The sequence below is a fragment of the Medicago truncatula genome, chromosome 4 (assembly GCF_003473485.1).
Source record: "Medicago truncatula cultivar Jemalong A17 chromosome 4, MtrunA17r5.0-ANR, whole genome shotgun sequence".
NCBI lineage: Eukaryota > Viridiplantae > Streptophyta > Magnoliopsida > Fabales > Fabaceae > Medicago > Medicago truncatula.
The window spans coordinates 51885215-51907461 of NC_053045.1; the positions used below are offsets into that span (position 1 = coordinate 51885215).

At 33.5% G+C, this 22247-nt stretch overlaps 3 protein-coding genes and 1 non-coding gene across 4 annotated transcripts; all 4 read right to left on the reverse strand.

The window, feature by feature from the left end:
- Positions 1-2357: 2357 nt before the first annotated feature.
- LOC11440188 (peroxisomal membrane protein PEX14) lies at positions 2358-9744 on the reverse strand. Its single transcript, XM_003608916.4, has 12 exons — positions 9504-9744; positions 7370-7614; positions 7236-7275; positions 6904-7097; positions 6545-6734; positions 6308-6397; positions 5806-5843; positions 5631-5673; positions 5482-5549; positions 3761-3805; positions 3452-3520; positions 2358-3085 (listed from the first exon to the last, which is right to left on the reverse strand). Exons 1-12 carry the CDS (start codon positions 9580-9582, stop codon positions 2615-2617), a joined length of 1572 nt encoding a protein of 523 aa, XP_003608964.2. The 5' UTR covers positions 9583-9744; the 3' UTR covers positions 2358-2614.
- A 3207-nt stretch (positions 9745-12951) lies between these two features.
- Positions 12952-15262, reverse strand: LOC11437652 (protein KINESIN LIGHT CHAIN-RELATED 3). Its single transcript, XM_003608917.3, has 2 exons — positions 13428-15262; positions 12952-13135 (listed from the first exon to the last, which is right to left on the reverse strand). The coding sequence occupies exons 1-2, from the start codon at positions 15260-15262 to the stop codon at positions 12952-12954; spliced, it is 2019 nt and encodes a 672-aa protein (XP_003608965.1).
- A 2266-nt stretch (positions 15263-17528) lies between these two features.
- On the reverse strand, positions 17529-17608 carry TRNAL-UAG (transfer RNA leucine (anticodon UAG)). The gene has a single exon. It is a non-coding gene; the product is annotated as a tRNA-Leu (tRNA).
- Positions 17609-18601: 993 nt separating this feature from the next.
- LOC25493767 (serine/threonine/tyrosine-protein kinase HT1) lies at positions 18602-21270 on the reverse strand. The gene is made up of 3 exons (XM_013602361.3): positions 20702-21270; positions 19118-19573; positions 18602-18953 (listed from the first exon to the last, which is right to left on the reverse strand). The coding sequence occupies exons 1-3, from the start codon at positions 21062-21064 to the stop codon at positions 18705-18707; spliced, it is 1068 nt and encodes a 355-aa protein (XP_013457815.1). The 5' UTR covers positions 21065-21270; the 3' UTR covers positions 18602-18704.
- Positions 21271-22247: the final 977 nt, after the last annotated feature.

Below are 22247 nucleotides of genomic sequence, written 5' to 3' on the forward strand. Positions count from 1 at the left end.
ATTAACGAGATACCCTAACCTATCAGTAACAGAGTATACAATTTTAAATGGATTGTAACTTGTAAGCAAGAAACGTGTATTTCCTACCTAAACGAAAATTAATTAAGAAGTTTGCATAATAATAATGTAACACGCAATGTCTATATTCTACCCGCTGTGTATATGAATCACGCAAATAAAGAATTTTAATTTGAGACACCTCTAGTATTTTTCTCTTGAGAGCTCAAACTGATCTATAACTATGTAAAACTAAATGAAATACTTGATTATAACTTATAATTAAAATAAACGATATATACATATTTTATATAATTATGTATTTTTCTTATTATGTGGACATATCTTTTAAGTGACACTCAATATAAAATGGAGGTAGTATGATATCTAAACATAATTAAATACTAGACCTTATACTCATTCACTTCATTAAACAAGTTGGTCTTATAAATATATATATATATATATATATATATATATATATTAAATTAAGAGCAAGAATTAAGAATTAATAGTTCACTCGAAATATGAGAGCGAACGTGATTTGAGAATCTTCTAATAAAAACAAAATATATTAAATGTACTATAAGATGCTTTGATGTTCCTGGTTTGGCATTAGGCGAATGCAAACTTCTGCAAATACCGCCTTACATTTTTTTCTTTAATTTGTGATGAAGTATATCGCTATATATATTCGTGAACATAACTGAATTGATAAAGTCATTGCCATACATATAAGTTTGATTCGAATCTTGTATTTTACATTTATTCATATTACTTGGGAGAAAAAAGTATATGATTATGTTTCTCAATAGACTTAATTGCATGTTTGATCCCTTATGTTTATTTTAGTTTTTAAGTTGGTCCCTTATATTTTAAAAGTTTTAAATTGGTCTTTTACGTTTTAAAAGTTTCAAGTTGATCCAAAACGTTACTCACATTAGAATCAGTTAGCCATTCCACGACATGATATTGAGTTTAATAAAACAAAAAAAATTAAAAAAATGTTTTAAAACTGATTTTCTAAATAAGTTAAGTTCGATCACCTATATTATCATCCCGAATCATTAAACATTAAGTGATTGAAGGGACTAACTTATTCTAACGTGAATAATATTTTGGACCAACTTGAAATTTTGAAAACGTAAAGGACTAGCTTAAAACTTCTAAAACATAAGAGATCAAACATGCAATTAAGTCTTTCTCAATATGACCGCATGTTGCAGTGCTAGGGAAGATAGATATAATTTACTCTCAAAGAAAAAGATATAATTTGTGGTTTAATGGTCTATATGGGTACTTTTGTGTTTCTAAATTAAAAAGAGACAATCGTGAAACACAATGCCCCCTAAGAAAAACATGAAACACAATGTGACCATCTACGTATACCACCACGAAACATGAAACAGAACATGAAAAACAGTTCACCTATCAAAATTGCGGATAGTGTAAAATTTGAAAGATTAAATATATTTTTAGTCCCTATAAAATCACGAGTTTTTAAGTTTAGTTCATATAAAATGTAAATAGAGATGAAAAGTGAATAACTTTTTTGTAGAGACTATACTTAAAAATTTATAATTTTAAGGGATTAAAAACATATTTAACCCAAATTTAAAAGATAGAAAGATATGTAGTTAACTTGTTTCATAAACCCATGAAACTCATATAAGTCATGTCACTTTACGTAGGATTTATTTCTAAAATGTGAAAGTCACATTAATTTCATTTGATAAAAATGAACGGTATAGAAAGTGTTCCTAACATATAACTCAGACTTTGAATCTCCACTTCATGGATTTAACAAAATTCACAAAAAATAATCTAGAAGCGATTCATTTTATAGTTCAAACCTTATTTATGGAAAAATTACACAATTTGTCCCTTAACTTAAATTTAGATAACACTTTCATCGTTTATTTTTTTTGTCCCAATTTAATCCTTTATGTTATAAAATGTCCAAAAAATAATCAAAACTCAAAAAAATTCATCAAACTCAAAGAGACCTAAATCTTCATAATACTTGCCTAGAAAATCAGATTTCATTGAAAAAAGCTAAAATATAAGATATTGTCATTTTATAACATAAAGACTAAATCAGAACAAAAAAGATAAAAGACGAAAATGTTATTCAAAATTAAGTTAAGAGACGAATCGTATAATTTTGCCCTTTTTTATCTTAGTTAAGTTTAATACATTATCCTTGATGCCACATTATAAAATATCTTAGTTAATTTTGCACTTGATGCATACACCAGTTAGTTGGCATTTCAGTCACCTAATTGTTGATTTTGATGTGCGTAATATTCTAAAGATTTTTAAATATTTTGACCCAAGAAAGTATTTTTTTTATAAATATGATAATATATGATAAAAATAATAATCGCATTCCATAAGGGTATTTTGCAGCTGCTAGCCGGTAACTATAAAAATATGACATACATCATAAAACCTATAATAGCGCATACTTCTGCTAGTACCATATTCTTTCATGAAAAAGACACCCACTTATGCATCTTGTATTGATATCCAGTTTATGAAACATACTGTGTCCAGTTTATCCAGAATTTGGGACTACTTCAAGCTCTATTTCCAACTTCATGTTTCACCTTAATTTCTATTCATATGTTGTTTCATGGTCTTCTTGTAAGACTTGTATCTCACCAGAGCCGACATTGCTTCCCTCTACAGCACCTTCAGATTCCGACGGTTTTGGGATCTCATGCTCCCCATTAGAGATGTCTGAAGATTGAACTACTGACTGGTTATCTGACGCCTGTTCCTTTTGGACAGCCTGTTTTGGGCGCCTGATTGCTTCTGCAGCTCCCGCCATAGCTATCGGTGGAGGTTGAGGAGGAACCCACACACGTTGTAGGGGCTGCTGACTGGATGCAGAACCATTTGGTGCTCCATTATACTCAATTTCATCAATCTCTCTGATTCTGACATTTTTCTTCTGCCACCAGGGAGTTGGGTCATCCCCATTTGATTGAGTGGTATCTTGGACCTTGATATACGATTCTTCACCATTTGCTTGAGGCTGAAACACTTGGCTAGACGTGTTTTGAACCTGCCCAATCTCCCATGGCTGCCCAAGAGAAGTTGAGACACACAATCAGATTCATGTTTCTAATTAATGTTTCAATAGATGTGTTTGCCGATACTTGTTAGAATAGAACCAGAATTTTACAAGTTGTATAATTATACTTTTCACATTGATGGTCAGCAATCAGAACCAGAAATTTCTAGGAACCATTGCACGAGTTATATTAATAGAAAATCCTCAAAGATGAACCAAATCAAAGTTTAAAAAAAGAATCATTGCATGAGTTATATTAACAGAAAATCCTCAAAGATGAACTAAAACAAAATTTTAAAAAAGACGTATTTAACTTGGTTAAATAAAAAACTTCATAAAACTAAAGTAATTAGAAAAGGCAAATTTGTAATAAACCTTGGATCTAGGCAATATGCGAGGATCTGACGGCTGTTGACTAGGGTTGGGGGGTAAATCATTGATCTCCTGCATTAAAACACAGAGTATTACAAAAGTAACAAGCCACATAAAATTGGTAAACCTATTAGAGAAGAGCAATTTTAGTTTTAAACCATAATCTTTTACCTCACAGTGACACCTTTCCTAACATATCAAACTTTAATTACTTTTTTTCCTAATCAATCTTATAATTTTATATCAATGCTGCACAAATCAGGTTTATGATTTTAACATGCAATTAAGTTTTATCCAGATTAAAAGGCTTACTCTGATATTAGAAGGCTTCTCCCCTCTTTGGACCATGGCCATTATCTGCAAAAGATAATTGTAAAAGTCAAACATAATATTACAAGCATTCCGGAAGATGAATAACACTGTCCTATCAAATACGAAGAAAATGTACATTCATTAATTACTGCAGAATTCATTATTAAATTAAAGATATACATACGTATTGGAGATTAGTTCCTCAACTCAGGAAGATATGTGTAATTACAGAATTCTCAGGAAAATTCAGAAAAATAAATAAATAAAAGATAAAAATTGGGGATCTGTGAATTGTGATGCCTAGAGAATTCAATTATTGCCTAACTCTTCTCACCCCCTATCTTCCCTTTAACAATTTAGTCCACACTTTCTAGGGGTGATACCACAATCACTCCCTCCTCAATTTCATAACACCAGCTACAAAGTCCTAACTGTTAAAAACTTCACATTGGTTTTTTCATCTGCAATGAAGGTAGTGACAGTCCCTCTACAACCTTCAACTTTATCCCTTCTTTAAAACACATGCAACCAACCAGTCTTTACATTCATCCCGTTTGAATGCATGCCATCTTTCTCCCTCCTAGAAAAAAACTTGGATCAGGGACATATCAGCTTGCTGCTTAATGGGCAAAGCAATATAATGCCTTCTATAATTCAGACCACAGGGGAGAATGGATTCAACTATTCGGAAAAATTTATTATATTCCCACCAGAATTAATGCTCAGTCCATGTCAAGAATAATATTTGTATATGATATATGAATAGATATTGTGGCGTTGTTTGATCAATATAATCAACTCTACCTAGCAGATCAAGGCTTTGATTGATGTTTTCACCGTACTACTAGAATCAGTGTATAAATGGCAATATTAGATCCCTTATACCAAAGCAGAGATTGGGAAAGCTGGCTGATGGTTTATAGAAAACAAAGGAAATACTAATTTTGAGGCTTCACTCAACTTGTGTTGCAGGGAGAAGCAGACCCTTAGATAGTTTGATTGCAATCCAAACAAGAATAGCTAATCTTAATCATGGTTATAAATATGATGTCTTTGAAAAGGATTTGGTTGATAGTTTCGAGAAATTAAATTAGAGACAGAAAAGAAAATGTACAACTCGAAGAAAAATGAAATATCCAAGAAAACAAAAATAAATAACAATAAAATCAGAAGAAAAGGTTCAGTACCATGAATTGAAGGGAGCATTCTCATGAAGGATCAAACCAGTGTATTTATTAATTAAAAGAGACAATAAGGAGAATGGCATTTGAAGCAAATACTCTTAAATACTTCAATCAGCTAACAGGTGAGTTAATTGGACATTAATTATGCAACCGATACTCAAGATTGTAATAACCATTAACCAGCACCAACAAACAAACAAACAAACAAAAAATATCACAATAGATTTAAATCACTGTTTCATTTCATCCAGTTAAAAATTTCCAATTTAGCCCACCCTGACTTGGGTATTTTCAGAAGCAAAACTAAGAAATACAACATAAATAACAGAAAGTTATAATCCATAGTCGTATCCCAAAGCAATTAATGTCTAAATGTTATATTTTGATTATTATAATAGAAGTGATCTACAAGACATGAAGACAATGCTGAAATGGCAAACATTTAGATATGAATCAGAAGTAAAAGGCAAGGCAAAGCAAGGCAACTAGGTGAAAAACAATTAACTACACATGCAAATATGCAATATAAAATACTACCTCCATATATGACTTCGGATGAGGAGGACCTGATGGTTCAACAGGTGCAGGTGGGGATAATGATCTCACTGCATACAACATTCTAATGATCGGTAACATAATTCAGAATAAGACTAATTTAGTTAAGATCTAATAATCAATATTACAACCTGAACGCAAGTCATAGTCCGCCTTGCCATTCGCAACCAGTTGCTGCATGTATTTAAAATAAAATATGCCGGCAAAAGTTAAACAATAGACAACTCAAATCAGGATCAGAAAAGGTGTGCAAAATTTTTCATAAAAGAGAACGAGACAGTCCCCAGAGTTCTATTTATATCTGACCTTCAAACTTGTTTGACTGACTCGGAGATCTTCTTGCCCTGAGACAGATATCATAAGAAGGTACATTTTGTTCCATAATTTGGTAGAAACAGATATTCAACAATAACTTCAAAATTCTAAATAACTGGTAAACAATTCCAGCATATATACACAATAATTTGTGACATGATGCCACCAAAATTTATCAGGAAGCCTAAAACAGTTTTATGAAATCAAATTCAAGGGAATAAATGGCTTTCCTGATACAGTCATAAAGCCAGAAATCGATTTACAATATTAAAAACATAGATAAAACTTGTCAAAGCTCTTGGTCAGCATGAACCACCATGTTGTACTCTTAAGGGGTTATACATAACAAGTTCCCCAATTACACAGCCACATGCTTTATTAACAAATACACGAGCTCTATTGGCAAGTCATAAATGAAAACCAAAATAAAATATTCAAAGCATTGGAAACTTTTCAGGTCAGCCCAATATATTAAATGGTAATGCCCCATTACCTTCCAATCTTCTTATTGCATTTGTCATTAACTTCATTTCTTGTACTTGCTTATCTAAAAGACCCACAACTTCCACAAAGTATTTCCTTTCTGCAAAGCATAAATCAGATGTTGCAATGACAATGAGCCAATAATTACAGTAATTTCTCAGAATAAAAGATGCTCAGCAAGAGTAGAGGTATCAAAACAAAACGAAGACATTTTATACAATGCAAATTAAAGTTCCATAAAACCCACCTTCACCCTTTGAAGCCAACATTTCTTGGCTTGCTTTTGCCACATCTGCAGCTGCGGCTGCTGCTGATTTAGCAGCTTGAGCGGCTTCTTCAACCAAAGTTGGTTTGTTGTCAGTTTTCTTTGATTGTTCATCATCTTCGTCTAAGACAACCTTGCGTATCCATGATTTTAACCGAGGAAGAAGTGATTTCTAAAACATGAAGTATGCTTAAAGTTCAGAAGGATAAAAAAAAATGTGATAAAACTTGTACATTTAACAAGATATCAAGTACAAGAAAGGAAGAAAAAAAATGAAAATAGCACTCAGCCATTAAGATACTGATTTAGACGGCATCATGCATAACAGTTGGTGGTAATACCTTAATTATTAAAACTGTTCCAGCACCTGAAGCAGTCAGGAATCCAACTAGCATAAGGGCATGGGACCAGTGAAATCTGGTTCGTGATAAGGCTCCAGATGAAGTATTAACACCAGTAGAAGCAGGTAAAACTGGCTGCAAAGTTTGCTGTTGGGCTTGTTGCTGAACGTTTGATGGTGACTTCAATTGACCATCTGTTAGCATTATAATAGCCATGTTCAAAATGTAACTGAAGCAAGAACACATCTAGTTTATTCGAAACTAATCCAATATATATTTCACGAGCAATCTGACTCAACCCGAAGGAAAAGTACAACATTTAAATGTTTCACCTTGAGTTACACCAGATGTCTGCACAGTTGGAGCTGAATCCTGTGATATTTAATCAAGGTAAGGATTAAAAAGATGAACATACGGGAAACTGACTGAAAGATAATTAGTTTACAATAAAAAAGCACTGGCTTACAGGCACACGCCGAAAGGCTTCATCAATCTCCTCCTTCGTAAGACCCTTCTTCTCCAAAAATGACCGCCTGTACATGACGGGCGAACCTTTAACTTTTGGGTGTGATAGAAATTTCACAGCATTCTGAACTTGTTCTTCCCGCAATGGTTCTGAGTTCACAAAGACTGATGTAGATGAAATGGGTTTAACAGACTCATCTCCGGCATTTTGCTGATCCATGTTTGACGGTTGGATAATATCAGCACCTAAATCTCAAAAAAGAGAGTCAGCAAATCAATGTTATTATAACCAAAACAATATATCTGGCAACTTATCTGTAACATTCTGCTAGCAAATTCTATCAATCCATGAAGGGAAAATTCAACAACGGTACAGTAAAATGATGACAGCAACATAATCTTTGGTATAAGAAAAATAAGGAATCTGTTGAGAAATATAATTTATCATTACATGTCTGTTGCTTCATTTAGTCATTACCAGCAGTTCACCCTAGTAAATGGTATTAGTCTTGTCATGCTATTGATTAAGTATATAACTAACAATAAAGTTGTCGAGGTTTGGCATTAAAATTAATCATCAGAGTATCATTTGAAATACATTTTCTCATTTCTCTTGATGGTCTTGTGGTTTTCTCTTTTCCATGTAATCCTTGTATTTGTATAGGTTAAAAAAGTCTTAGAAAGTGGCAATCAAAATCCTCCATAAAAGATTGTACAATATAAATAAAGTTGTAGCTTCCTTGTTTTCCTTGGATTAGAATAACATGGAAGTATATTTAAATTCCTCAGACACCTATACTTTGTCCCATTGCAAGTTTTGTTATGATCGGTCTAAATAAACGAATCCACCTTAGGTTTCGTAAAGGGCCTGTGAGAATAATGTATGTGTAAATATCATTACCATATTAACCCATTTATCAGCCAAACTCCAAAATAATAAACATAATTACTAGCCTAAATTTGCTGTTATCAGTGGGGCTTGTCGTTTACAGATAAATTCCAATGAATTATTTTCTAGATAACTCAAAATGAATTAGAGTCTATTTGCAAAAACTAACTAAATTACATAAAGTCAGAATATAAAATATCATGAATAAATAACCTATAACTTTAAATAAAGGGTCATGCTAACAATTGCCCTGTTAAGGATTCAAAACTAGAAATGATTCATGAATTTTATGTTGAAAAAGTTACTTTTTGTTCTTTCAATGTGTTGAATGCACAATTTCCAAGGTAAAGTTCCCATTTTAAACTTCTTAACTAGCATTTCCCTTAAATAAATGGGGCTATAGGAGATCAATTTAAAGGAGGCACATTGAAATTATCCAATTGAAACGATATAAAGAATAGCGGACATGAACATATCCAATTGAAATGAAGATCAATGTTGTTGACTAAGCTAAAGAAATCAAGACAGCATCAAAATTATGCAAGTTGTAGAAAAATTACCAAAAACAGATTAGAAGTCACATAAATATCACAACCACAATATTCTACATTTCCCAAAAACTGATTACTAGATTACCAAGTCATATGATCCTTCCAAACTAAAAGTTAGGGACAGACTCCAAGAGAAAGTATGCTTTCCCTAATATTCTGTTTGGAAATTGAAACCATAAATTGCCGAGACGCTTCTTCAAAATAATAAATTGTCGAGACCAAAAATTGAAATGTTTGGAAAGTCAAAATTAAAATTTTCTTTAATGATCCCAAACCACAGTTTAAGGGAAACTTCAAGAATCGGAGAAACCGAGAAACCGAGAAACAATATGAGATTGCCATGGTGTTGATGGTCAATCACCAGACACCTGAGGTGTTAACTCAGTGGTAAGAACTTAGCCGTATAAGCTCAGATACTTAGTTCAAACTTCAAATCCCTCGGAGACGGTATTAGTGTCAATTTGATTAATAAAAATCTCCCTCTTCCCCAATTAAACAAAAAGTGCAGCACTGAGATAAATCGATAATCATGTACAAGAATTTCGTATTAAAAAAAAGAAAGAAAAAAGCAAAAAAGTGTTATTGAAAGTGAAAAGTAGAATCGATAAGATACTAGTGGTGCAATTACGGATTCTAGTGCGATCGATGATAATAAGAGAGGTGAAATGAATAAAAAAGGAGATAGAAATTGAAACCTTGATTTTCATCGGTGGCGGTGGGAGATGGAAGAGGTGGTGGTGGTGATGGTGATGGTGATGGTGATTGGGTTGCCATGAATGAAGCTACTCAATCCTTCCTTAGCGGTTGGGATGACAGTGAAGCGAGTGAGTGGATTTTGTTGAATTGAATAAAACAAAGAGAAAGAGAGTTTGGGTTTTATTTGCACTCCTCCAAGTATATCAGTTTGTTCGAAACATGCCAAACTATTATGTTTCTCTCATCTCTTTTATGATCTATCTATTCCATTCCACATCTTTTTTTGTGTTTTTGTGTGTGTGTGTGTGTTTTTTATTTATTTTTTATTTTTTTATTTTTATGTCTAGTCAACTTTAACTAGTTATTTTATTATTCATTTTTTCCTTGATTTTCTTTTTAAATACCCAAGCTTCTTCATTAAAATATTTCAAAAATCTTTTATGTGGGAATCACCATCATCATCATAACCATGTCTTCAATGAGGCAGCCACCCCACCTTTGAGGATGCCGACAGAAACACACTTACTAGCCCCATAACCAAGAAAGAAGTGACAGCCGCCCTTCACTCCATGAAATCCTACAAAGCCTCTGGTCCGGATGGGTTTCAATGTATCTTCTTTAAATAGTATTGGCACATTGTTGGAGATGACGTCTTCAACCTTGTTCACCCGGCCTTCCACACCAGCCATTTTGACCCATCCATTGAGAAAATGCAAACTAGATTAGCCTCTAGGAAGAACAAGCTTCTCAACAAACCGGGTAGATTAGCCTTAGCTTCTTCTGTTTTATCATTTATCCCTTCGTATTACATGCAGATTAATTGGCTCCCCCAAAGCATCTGCGATAGCATTGATCAAACAACACGTAATTTCATATGGAGAGATTCTAACAACAAAGGCATTCATTTGGTTGGTTGGGATAAAATAGCTAAGCCAAAAATCATGGGAGGCTTGGGTATCCGCTCATCTAGAAGAATGAATATTTGTCTCCTTGGTAAATTGGTTTGGGACATGGTTCAGCACTCCACCAAGCTATGGGTCCAATTTCTTACACACAAATATTCAGCAGCCCCACACTTGCTCCTCGCCACTGATCATCCGAGTTGCTCCCCCACCTGGGCAGCCATTGTTCGTACAAAAAACTTGCTTTCCGCCGGCTATGCTTGGAGACATGGCAGCGGTGCCTCCTCCTTTTGGTTCACTAATTGGACCTCCACAGGTTACCTAGCCAACATCGTCCCTTATGTCGACATTCATGACCTCCACCTCACCGTCAAGGATGTCCTTACCTGTCCCGCACCTCACACCAACATTCTTTACACCTCTCTTCCAACTGAGATTGCTAACAACATCAACAATACGGATGTCACTTTCAACGATGTCATAGATGACACTTTTGTTTGGTTTCACAACAAAAATGGAGTTTATACTGCTAAAAGCGGCTACGATTGGCTCCTCTCCCACCCAGTTGCCGACACCAGTGCCAACCCTCATCAATCTTGGACCTGGATTTGGAATTTGCACCTCCTGGAAAAATATAAATTTCTTGTTTGGCTGGCTTGTCATGATGCCACTCCTACTCTATCTCTATTATCGCATAGAAACATTGCCCAATCAGCTATGTGTACCTGTTGCAACCAGCAGGATGAGTCCTTTCTTCATTGTATTCGTGACTGTCCTCACTCCTCCAGGATTTGGTGCCACTTTGGTTTCAATTCGGATGCTTTCTTTGCGGAAACAAGCACCCATGTTTAGTTAAAAAATGGCCTCACAGGTACTCAATCTTTTACCTTCACAGCATGGGTTTGGTGGGCTTGGCGTCACCGCAATTTAATGCGTCTCAACAATGAGGAGTGGTCTCTTAATCAACTTGCATTCAATATTCAGAACTCTATTGATGTTAACCGCATCCTTCCTGCATAACTCTCTTTCTCAGGCCACGGACACCGTGGTAAAATGGAATTGCGACATCCACTCTTATTATATTCTCAATGTTGACGGGAGTTGTCTTGGAAACCCTCAACATACCGGATTCGGTGGCCCCCTTAGGAACAGTGCGAGATTATTTATCTCTGGTTTTTCCGGGAACATTGCCAACGCGTCTGACATTCTTTTGGCCGAACTCCATGCCATCTTTCAAGGTCTGCGAATGGTTTCAGATATGGGAATATCTGATTTTGTGTGCTACTTCGACTCTCTCCACTCTGTTAGCCTTATCAATGTCCCTTTCATGTCTATGTCACTCTGTTAGCCGACATAAAGTACCTCGTTATTACCAGCAAGGCTTCTGTTTTTCACACTCTTCGTGAGGGAAATTACTGCGCAGATTTTCTTGCAAAGTTGGGAGCGGCTTCTGACTATGTGTTGACGATTCATGTCTCACCTCCTGATGGGATGATTCAACTGACTAAAGATGATGCTTGGGAACTCTCTTCCCTAGGGCTCTAGCCTCAGTTCTTTTTTTCTTTTTCGTTTTCTGTTTTCTTTGCTTTTCGTTTCTTTTACCCTTGTAACCAAAAAATTTCTCCATTAAAATTAAACATAATGTGATAACGTAAGTTTCAAACATTGATGTTTGTTAATATTTGATTGAATATCATAACATACTAATAAAATTTTAGATCTTATAAGTACAACTCAACTCCAATACATTAGATATGATGAGATGTAGATTCAAACTCGCAATTCAATTCTTAATATTAATATTAAGTGTGTGAATTTTGCCGTTAAACTTCTTCGAATAGAACTTAATATTAAGTGTGTAAATTTTATAGCTAAACTTCTTCGAATAGAAAAAAAAATCATTCAATCAATTTTTTTTTGTGGTGATCGGGGTTTGAACCACGAATCTTACATATACTATGCATTGTACCTACCAACTGAGCTAAATTTTCCGAGCACATCTTATATATTGATTATTATTTGTGGATGACAGTTGTTAAATTAAATATTATTAGTTGTTGTGTCTTTTCCTTTTTAAGTATCATGCCGTGTCATAATTTAATTTAATAAGACGTGAATGTTTTTTTATTTTTTTATTTTTTATTTTTACGTGAATGTTGAAGATTAGATATCTTGCTATGATGCTTCACTAACCATTTTTCATACATATCATTTTACATTCACGGAAGAGTTGCTTACAAAAATAGATGGAGATCATATGATTCTATAAGTTAGCAAATCAATCTTGTTAAATATTTAAAAAAAAAAAAAAAAACTGATCAAAACATATCAAAATCTTATTATAATTAATCTGAAAAAAGAAGAATCCGATTAATTACATTGTATCTACAAATAAGGTAGCATAATTTAGTACAAATAAATCATTAAGCTCGAATCATTGAATTTCAGCCCCATAAAACTACCACAATGACCAGTTCTTAATCAATTATGCTTATTACCTAGCTTTTCTAGAACTACATTAAAGCACATTCACAGTGTTTCATCATTAGTCCTCATTAACATCAAGAAGAATCTCAAGTGACTTGGTTTTTCTCTTCCGAACTCTGCCTGTTTCCTTCAACAACTCATCCAACCTTCTCTTCTCATCAACAACATCAAAGTGTGCTGTCCCAAGTTTTTCCTCCCTCACAACTACAATGTACTCTATAATATCAATTGCATCGTCCACCCTGAAATAGAATATCATAGTACATGAACAAAATAACTTTCACATAATCATTTCTTATTTGGTCATATCTAACCTAAAAGTCTCAAAAACCATGAAGCAAGAAACTACATACCATACCATATAGCGTGGGTTGGTTTATTCAAATAATAGACATTATACTAATTTTCAACATTAGTGGTCCTACTTGATTATTAGATCTAGTCAAATATATATACAACATCACAAATAGCTACAGCTTGCTTTGGATAATGCCTCAATATCATGAAGACAGTCACAAACTATAAAATGTATACCTGCCAATTGCATCATATGTGCCAGCAAGATTGCTATATACGCCAAGAGTTTCAGGGTGACAAGGACCATACTCTTGTTCCAAAACAATCTTCGCTTCTTCGAATAATTTGACAGCCTCACTCAAGGCGTTAAGTTGCACACAACAAAGACCCATTTGATTAAGAACAAAACCAAAGAAAGCCGATTTTTTCTCTCCTGTGGCGCGAAGCTTTGAGACGGCATTCTTGAAAGCATTGTAAGATTCAGTCTGGTTTCCCAACACATAGTATATGACCCCCATTTGAGCTTCAATTCCTGCAATTGTGTTCTGTTGGCCAGGGGCATCATTATGTATCTCTAATGCCTTGTGCAGTAACTCGAGTGCTTGTTCAAGCTCATTCATTGACTCATAAATAGCTGCAACATTCACAAAACCACTAGCAATCTCCTCAGAAGGGACACCAGGCATGGGATTTTCATAGATTTTAAGTGCATTTTCACAATATGATTTTGATTCCCTTACCTTCCATGTCCTATTATACAACTCAGCCAAACGTACTAAGACCGATCCAACCGAAGGATGATTCCCTCCTTTGTGAGTCTTGAAAACCGCTAACGCCTTTTTATATGCCAAGATGGCCTCATCGTATCGAGCCAATGATAGGAATGTGTCTCCAATGCTGCAATCAACAGACGCCACTTCCACTTCTTGGCCATTTGATACCATTGCCATGCTTGCTAAAACAAGGTGCTCCAATGCTGCTTCATGATTTCCATTAGTTTCACATATAAGACCTATCAATCTTCTATCCGCCACCTCTTCAAGAGAAGAGGGTGAACCATTTTCTCTATGAATATCAAGAGCAATTTGACACAGCCTCTCAGCCTCATCAAATTGCAATGCTTGAAAATTAGCTTCTGCTATGTATCTACAAGTTTCACCAACTCTTGGATCAGTTACTCCCAAAACCTTTCTTTGTACTTCCAACCCATTGTTGTAACACATAATTGAATTCTCAAGTTGGCCTAGCATAGCATAAGTGTCTCCAAGTTGCATGTGACTGGCGAATTTCGCAATAGCATGTTGCTTGCCTTCCTCAACGGCAGGAATTTCGATTGATCGCTCTAAAATTGGAATTGCCTCATTATAATGACCCAAACTGCAATATATTGCTGCAGTAACATGTAAACACATAACCAGATCCAAACTCGGTTTCCCATTCGCAGATTTCTCAAACAATTTCGTCGCTTGAAGTGATAACTCGAGAGCTTTCCTCGGGTTCTCTCCTAACGAAATCAAATCCCTTGCTTTCTTTAGTAAAAATGGTCCAAGCTCAGGATTATCAAATGTTGATTCCTTAGAATCGTCGACTCGACTTTGTGACCTTGATCTTCCAATAGAAGCAATCTTAGGTTTTACCGCACGATTAGTAACTGTTGTACTTTGTTTTCTCAAAGGATTGTTTCCATTCTTCCTTTCAACAGGAGGTTTTGCAGGAGGATTTTTTCCCTTAGCTCTTGATATTGATGGTGTTTCACTGCTAGAGTCCCTGACTACCTTTTTCACCATTTCCTCTTTCACTATCTCCAACTTCCTCATTTGTTCTCCACTAATATGGCTAAATTCTGAATCAGTTAAAGACCAATCACTATCAGATCCAAAGCTTTGACTTGAGCGTGTTCGACGCGAACGTCTTGCATCATGTACAATTTCATGAAACCTCTCAACACTTCTAGGTGTTTGTGGGCTCGATGGTATTCTTGGTGAATTGATTTTATTATAGATGTTCTTAGAGGGTGAAGGGTTCTCAAGTTCATTCATTTTATTTCCTTCAATTGGAACAACACTTGGCATCTTTGATTTCCTAGGAATCAAAGAACCTACAAAAATAAATCATGGTTAAGAATCTACAAAACAAAACCCCCCAAAATCATTTAGGAATAATAAAAAAACACATGTTATAAGACAAATGCATGCAAGGGTTTAAATCATTGAATTAAGTTAGAATTGCATGTTACAATAACTTTTTTTGACAATGAACAATATGAACAAGTTGTTCATGATTAATTAAAAAACACATGCATAACCAATGATTTAACAAAAATAAATAGACGAAAGATAAGAAAATCATTAAATATATGTTCCAAATTGCCATTTTCTGATATTGGGATTGGATGCATGAATAGAAGACAATGGATTGAAAGAAAATAAATATATGAGAAGAAATACCTTAACAACAATGAGCACCAAACCAAGAGAGAAATATGAAGCGGAGATAAAAACCAGAAGGAAATGTAAAACAAGAAGAAGGATTGAAATCAAAACATATTAAAGAAAAGTTATATAAAAATAAAAGGATTTTTGGTTTTGCAGAGTTGGAATGGAACTTCTTCACAAACCAACTAACTGCGCGCAACCTGCAACGGTCTGTGATCCTCTGCTTTGTCATTTTCCCCCTTCCTCTAACTCCCAATGCCACATGGCATTCCCATATTTCAATTTATTTATTAAATAAATATAAACCCTTCTTTTTTGGTTACATGAGAGAGAAGAAAAAAAAAAGAACTAAAACTAAGTCTTAAAAAAGGACACTGTCCGCTAGAAGCGTCCAAGACAAACTAGGAAAAATTCATTAACAATAAATCAAAGAGTCCACATAGTTAGCTCCCAACTATGCAAGAATATCCACACAAGCATTCCTTTCACGAAGAGTATTTTTCAAAACAAAATCCAATCATTTTTTATGTAATCTTTGATAGTCTCCACCATATTAACATTATTGTGATATCGATATGTTCTACCAACTTGACCATATGAAGGGATTCAGAATAACAAATAAGTTTTTTAAAACCCGCTTGCCAACACAACTCAATGCCAATTAAGAGGACTTGAATCTCTGCATGTAACACGTTCGAGATACTTTTCAGAAGGTTGCCTATCCCAAAATTGCTCAAAGTCAAGCACGTTTAATTGTGGATTTCTTATGAAATAACTACCAAAAAGAAGATGCATCTTGTTGGTATATGTAGTACCAAACAATTCTTGTAAGCTTTCCTTCGACCAAATAGTCTCATACCTGCACGGCTTCAGGAACCCTCTCATTTCAAAGTGGATTCGGTTTGCCTAAAAGGAGCCGCTCATTTGCCATGTCTTGTGCACCGACGATCAGTATCACTCTCCGACTTCGTCCTCATCAACGTCGACGTTACAGTTACGGTTGTTTGTTTTAAGGTTTGAAATTATATTCCCCAAAATGATATTTATAAGAATAAAATTTCCATAAATAATATTCCAACTCATATATTTGGTAATTTTTTTTATTTCCTTAGAATGTTTTTAAAATGGTATTTGATTTAAAAAATAAAAATACCAATAAATGTGACTGGTAGTGAAAAGTTATGGTTAGTTGAGCTTTGTTCCGGTGGAAATGTTAAATTCCTTCTTTGAGCATAGAAATAGAAATTTGAAAATCACGTGTAAAAAACATTTCTAGGAATAAAAGTTATATATACATAATTTTTTAAAACTTAAAACAAGTTGGATTCCAAATCTCATATATAACACTAGAATCTTTGAAATAAACACGCTCTTAGGTTTTGGAGTTTGAACGGAAGGATTTTGGATGGTGTGAAATATAAAGAAAAATGAAAAAATACTTCATATTTTTTGAAAGAGCAATTTTGTAGAGAGTAATAAATTAATACTTTGGGCTTCGGCCCTCTCTTGTACCAAAAAAAAAAAATAAATAAATAAATTAATACTTATGAATAACATATTTTTAATTTTAAAAATATTATAACAATAAATATTAAATTTAAAGAATTCATATAAACATTCTATAATTCTCTTCAAATACAGTTTTTGGATTTTCCAAACGAGAAGAGTATTATTGTTTTATTAAAAAAATAAACCCAAAAAACTCTTCCCCTCTCAATGTCCGATTTGATGATAGTTAATTATAAAAAGCTCTAAAATTAGTGTTTTTAATGAAAAAATATTTTGATTTATCAAAACACAAGTTTAACCAAGCACTGGAAAATGCCAAGCAAGCACTCGCCTCAACGTTGGTAATTGGCAATATATATATAAAACAGAAAAATGGTTTTAAGTTAAAAAAGAATGACGGCTGTGGGATTTGAACCCACGCCCTTTCGGACCAGAGCCTAAATCTGGCGCCTTAGACCACTCGGCCAAACCGTCTTGTTGTGTAATTGGCTCCTTCTATTAGTATATAAACTTTAATTTGTTATATATTAAAGATTTAACACTATTGTTTTGCTAAAATATTTAACATTTCAACTTAGCCAACTTTATTACTTAGCTTATTTGTTGTTTTTATTTTAGTCTCATAACTTATTAACATTACATTTTGATCTCTTAATATATACTCTATTAATTAAATAAATTTTTGTTGTTAACTTTTGTCAAATGTTAAAATTCATCACATTCATCTTCAAACCTAAAAAATTTATCACCTTCATCATCTCCCTTCATCAACAAACCTAGGAAAAAAAAAGAAAAAAAAAAACTCACAATGAACTTTCAAGATTAATGTTAAAAAAAAAATATCAAGATTAAGTTTTTCCCCCTTTTTTAAAATTGATTGGTAGTTTCTTCGATAAAAAATTCGTATTTAGTTTGAGTCTCAGTCTCATTCACCATAAACTTCCACGTTCTTTTTCTTCTTACCGCAATCTTCAACCTTCAAGATCTTATTTCATGTTGATCTTACAACTCTCAAGACTTAATTGTATAGGTGTCATTGAGTAAAAAAAATAGTTTGATGAGCTAAAGTTTATTACATCTTAGGCCCTCTTTGTAATTTTTTTTATAAAAAAGGTGAAAATAATTGATTTTTGAAACCATAATTCTTAAAACAAGATAACTATTCAGTAATAATTGATGAACTGATAAATGCAAAGTAAGTTTTTTAAAAATAAAATAAGATAGAGAGAAACAAAGAAATGGAATTATTCAGTAATAAGGTGAATTTGAATAAATTTCTCAAATATCATGTATTAGAAAAACATAAAAAAATATATTTAACAATGAATTATTTTAAACAATAACCGGTTGCATAAATTTAAATGTACTTGTATTTCAATTCTTTAAAAAAACTATCATTTATTTTTCCATAACCACTTATAAGAACTTCAAAAATTGCTCTTTATAGCGAATTTTTTGCAAGGGAAGAACTATAATTTTCTTCTAATTAAAGACTCTGTAAGCTAGAAGTTAATACAAATAGCACCATATTAGTCCTTCCTGGAATTGGTATAATACAATTATCATCATCCTAGGCTTTGCTATAAGTGAACTCATTACCAGCATTACATGTTGGTAAGCATTTCACAAGCATATTACTTGAACTTGGTTTGTAGGTAGAGAAAAATTCTGGATCCTGCTCGAGTGAGTCGGTATATTTCTCCAAAATTTTGACTATCTCAGTAAAATGTGGCCGTTTATTTGGATTGCTTGACCAACACCTCTTGATCAGATTACTAATTGCCAGTGGACAGTCAGGTGGTAATGGAGGTCTTGCATTCTGCACAAATTTTCAAAAAATTGAGTTTATAGAAATGCACAAAATATTGTGTACAAATGTACATTAGATGATTAATTATGTTCCATAGATGAAATTTGTTATCAAATTTGTGTGTCAAAATAATATAGCTCTAAAGTAAATCAGGAGGTATGCAATAGCAATACCTTGTGAGTAACTGCATATGCTGCTTGTTCTGGTGTCATGTTATCAAATGGTGTGAGTCCTGTTATTAGCTCCCAAAGAACTATGGCAAAACTATAGACATCTACTTTCTTTGTATGACGTTTTTCTCTGATCATTTCGGGCGCCATCCAACGGTAAGTTCCAGTGAATCCTTTCGCGCTGCCGCATTGAGATTCTAAGCATGAGATCCCAAAATCTGCCACTTTTACACACATTTCTTCATCCAATAGCAGATTTTCTGATTTGAGATCCCTATGAAGTATTCCTTGAGAATGAAGATACTGCATTCCTCTTGCAATGTCAAGGGCTAATTCAAGAACCAGTTTGAGAGGAACTGAATGTGGTCCTTGCTGTAGAAGGTATTTTCTCAATGAGCCTCCAGCCATGTATTCAGTGATTATACAGAACACTGGAGGTTTCTTACAAGCTCCAACAAACTACAATGATCAATCAAAGATTCAAAATGTGTTAATAAATGTGGAAACATACTCAACATTAACTGCATAGTACTTCATCAGCTTCGGAAGAGAATGAATTCAACAACTAAAAAAAAATCACGATTGTCTGCTATATATGAGATGGATAGCATAAGGGCCTTTTTGGATAAACAGATTAATTAAGCACTTATAACATAAGTGTTTATCATACAAGTGCTTATGTATAAACTATTTTTACAACAAGAAAAAGAAGATAGTGTCAAACTAATTTTATGTAAGCTATAAACTATTTTCATAAGTTATTCTGAAGAACTTGTGAAAATAAGATGAAAACAACTTATGGACATGTCATGAGCTGCTTCCGTAAACTCTCCTAAACAGTCTTACGTGCTTCTGCCAATAAATATTCTCAAAAAAGTCAATCCAAATTCCAAACAGGCCCTAAATCAAAGATGAATCAAGGAGTGGTAGCAAAGCACATGGTTACCTAAGCAGTAACGGATCAAAAAAGCATCTTGGGATCGAAGCCATAGATATATCTATTTAATTAATATATTGTCACTTAAAATTAAAATAAACACTACATGCAAGGGCTAAAGGCTAGATGTAAAAATAAATAAAAGACAAATTATTTTCCCACCCTTCTTTCTTCTAGCGTGCCCTATTGGGATTATAAAATCTGAAAACATGGAGGGGTGTTTAAACGTGTTTTGGAGGGTGTTTAACGTTGTTTTGGATTATAAAATCCAAAATCCGTATGACGCATGGTGGAAAAAGAAACTGCCTAAATAAAAAAAGGAACCTTGGGACCAAAGAAACTATTCAAAATAGTGGAACTAAAAGCAAAAACAGTTAAAAGGAACATACTCAAAACAGACAGTATATGATAAAAGGATGTAAACCATGAGAATCATCAAAGTCAGTCTCATAGTTCTAAACTGCGGTCTCACACTATAAAGGTTTCAGAGGTCTCTGAAACGTCATTGCAACTGAAATTACGGCTGCATATGCCTGTATTTTGTTGCAATATTAAGGTTCGCAACTACGATCATAACTACAGCTGCAATTTCTAATTATGGTTGGTATATACTATATATAAATAGAAATGATTGAAGAAACAGAACTTACTGAAATGATATTTGGATGGCGCAAACGAAACAGCAAAGCAACCTCAGAAGTAAAGTGTTTCTCAAGCAAAGCAGCCAATTCCTCATCCTCTTCTGGTTGACTAACAAGCTTAATAGCAACATCCATGTTCTTATAGATACCTCTGTAGATCCTGCTATGTCTCCCAGAATCAAATTTGGCACCAATGAATAACTGAGACATATCAGCATTCCAATCATCTTGTTCATTTCCCTTTATGGCTGCTCCAGAGGAAGTTAGATACTTTGACCATGACACAGCTCTCTTGTATTCACCTAGTGAAAGTCTTCTCCCAGACCTCACATTGTTAGAAATTTCTTTTAACCAATGCAAATTCTTCTTCATGCTTCAAATTTAACTCTTATAAGATTTTAAACCAAATTTCCAAAACTAGACTAATTTTTTAAACAAAAATGCATCATTTGCATGGTATATAACCAGTTAGAAAAGAAGAAACCAACTGCAAATGGAAACCATTTCATTCTCTTATTGTGTGTGTAATAAGATAAGAGTGTAAACAAGAATATAGTATTATATTATATTATATTATATTATAGGTGTAGTTGTTTTCATTAGGAAAGCACATAACATAAGTAATGAAATTGAGAAAGGTCTTAATTAATTATTGTTAAGCAGTGAAAGGGCAAAACTGCGAAGAGCTGGCTCTTGCCACCACCTTGTAATAACACTGACAGTACCATCTCTACGTTCCCAACGTGCGTAGATATACTTCTCAGGAGACAAACCGGGTCTACTTGATCATGACCCCTATCTTACTCTTTCTTATTTTCTTACTTTCTTAATTCAAATTATTCTTTATGATGTCTAAAAAAAAAATTACGAATTTTCATGTTTTTTTATAACTAATTTGAGCCAAAATTCCCTTAATAAAATTTGATGCAAAATTAAGTAATTCATGTAACTTAATTTTATATAACACTTTTGTTTTTTTTTTTTGTCTTTTGATTTAATCATTTATATTATAAATGTTATCTTATAAAAAATATCCATAAATTTTATCAAAAACCCAAAAAAATCATCAAAAACTCATTAAAAAGACATGTAATTTTTCCCATTTCTCCTTGAATTTTTCTTCTATTTCTTTTTGTTTGGGTACCGAGTTGGAATTTTATTATGGCTGTTTTTGGTTTTGGTTATGGCTCAGTAAGGTGATGTAGAAAAATGGATTTATGAGATTTTTTAATAAAATCTAGACTTCTAGATTTATACGATGAAGATATGTTTACAAATTTGATGAGTTTTTTAATGAAAAAGATAACAATGTTGAAATTTTTCTTTTGATGCTAACCCTTCGATTCTATGAGGAAAGTGGCCATGAATCTCAAAATTCGGTGAGGTAAGTATAACTTGACCACCTTTTTTGTTTTGTCCGAAAATCAAACACAGTTTATTTGAACAACTTTAGTTTTTTTTACTAAAAAAAGCACGAATTTTTTTATAAGAGAAGGACTAGAAATTGGTAAAGTAGAACAACTCTTTTTTACTCAATAGATAGATCTTAGAGACT

What these genes read in the sequence shown, in the direction of transcription:
- LOC11440188 (XM_003608916.4), bottom strand. Translation starts at nt 9,582, where the DNA reads ATGGCAACCCAATCACCATCACCATCACCATCACCACCACCACCTCTT. An exon ending in AAGCCTTTCGGCGTGTGCCT is followed by an intron (nt 7,276 to 7,369) that starts GTAAGCCAGTGC and finishes TAAATATCACAG; the next exon opens with GATTCAGCTCCAACTGTGCA. An exon ending in GCATATTGCCTAGATCCAAG is followed by an intron (nt 3,086 to 3,451) that starts GTTTATTACAAA and finishes TCTCTTGGGCAG; the next exon opens with CCATGGGAGATTGGGCAGGT.
- LOC11437652 (XM_003608917.3), bottom strand. Translation starts at nt 15,262, where the DNA reads ATGCCAAGTGTTGTTCCAATTGAAGGAAATAAAATGAATGAACTTGAG. An exon ending in ACATATGATGCAATTGGCAG is followed by an intron (nt 13,136 to 13,427) that starts GTATACATTTTA and finishes ATTCTATTTCAG; the next exon opens with GGTGGACGATGCAATTGATA.
- LOC25493767 (XM_013602361.3), bottom strand. Translation starts at nt 21,064, where the DNA reads ATGAAGAAGAATTTGCATTGGTTAAAAGAAATTTCTAACAATGTGAGG. An exon ending in GCCATCCAAATATCATTTCA is followed by an intron (nt 19,574 to 20,701) that starts GTAAGTTCTGTT and finishes TGATCATTGTAG; the next exon opens with TTTGTTGGAGCTTGTAAGAA. An exon ending in CATATGCAGTTACTCACAAG is followed by an intron (nt 18,954 to 19,117) that starts GTATTGCTATTG and finishes AAATTTGTGCAG; the next exon opens with AATGCAAGACCTCCATTACC.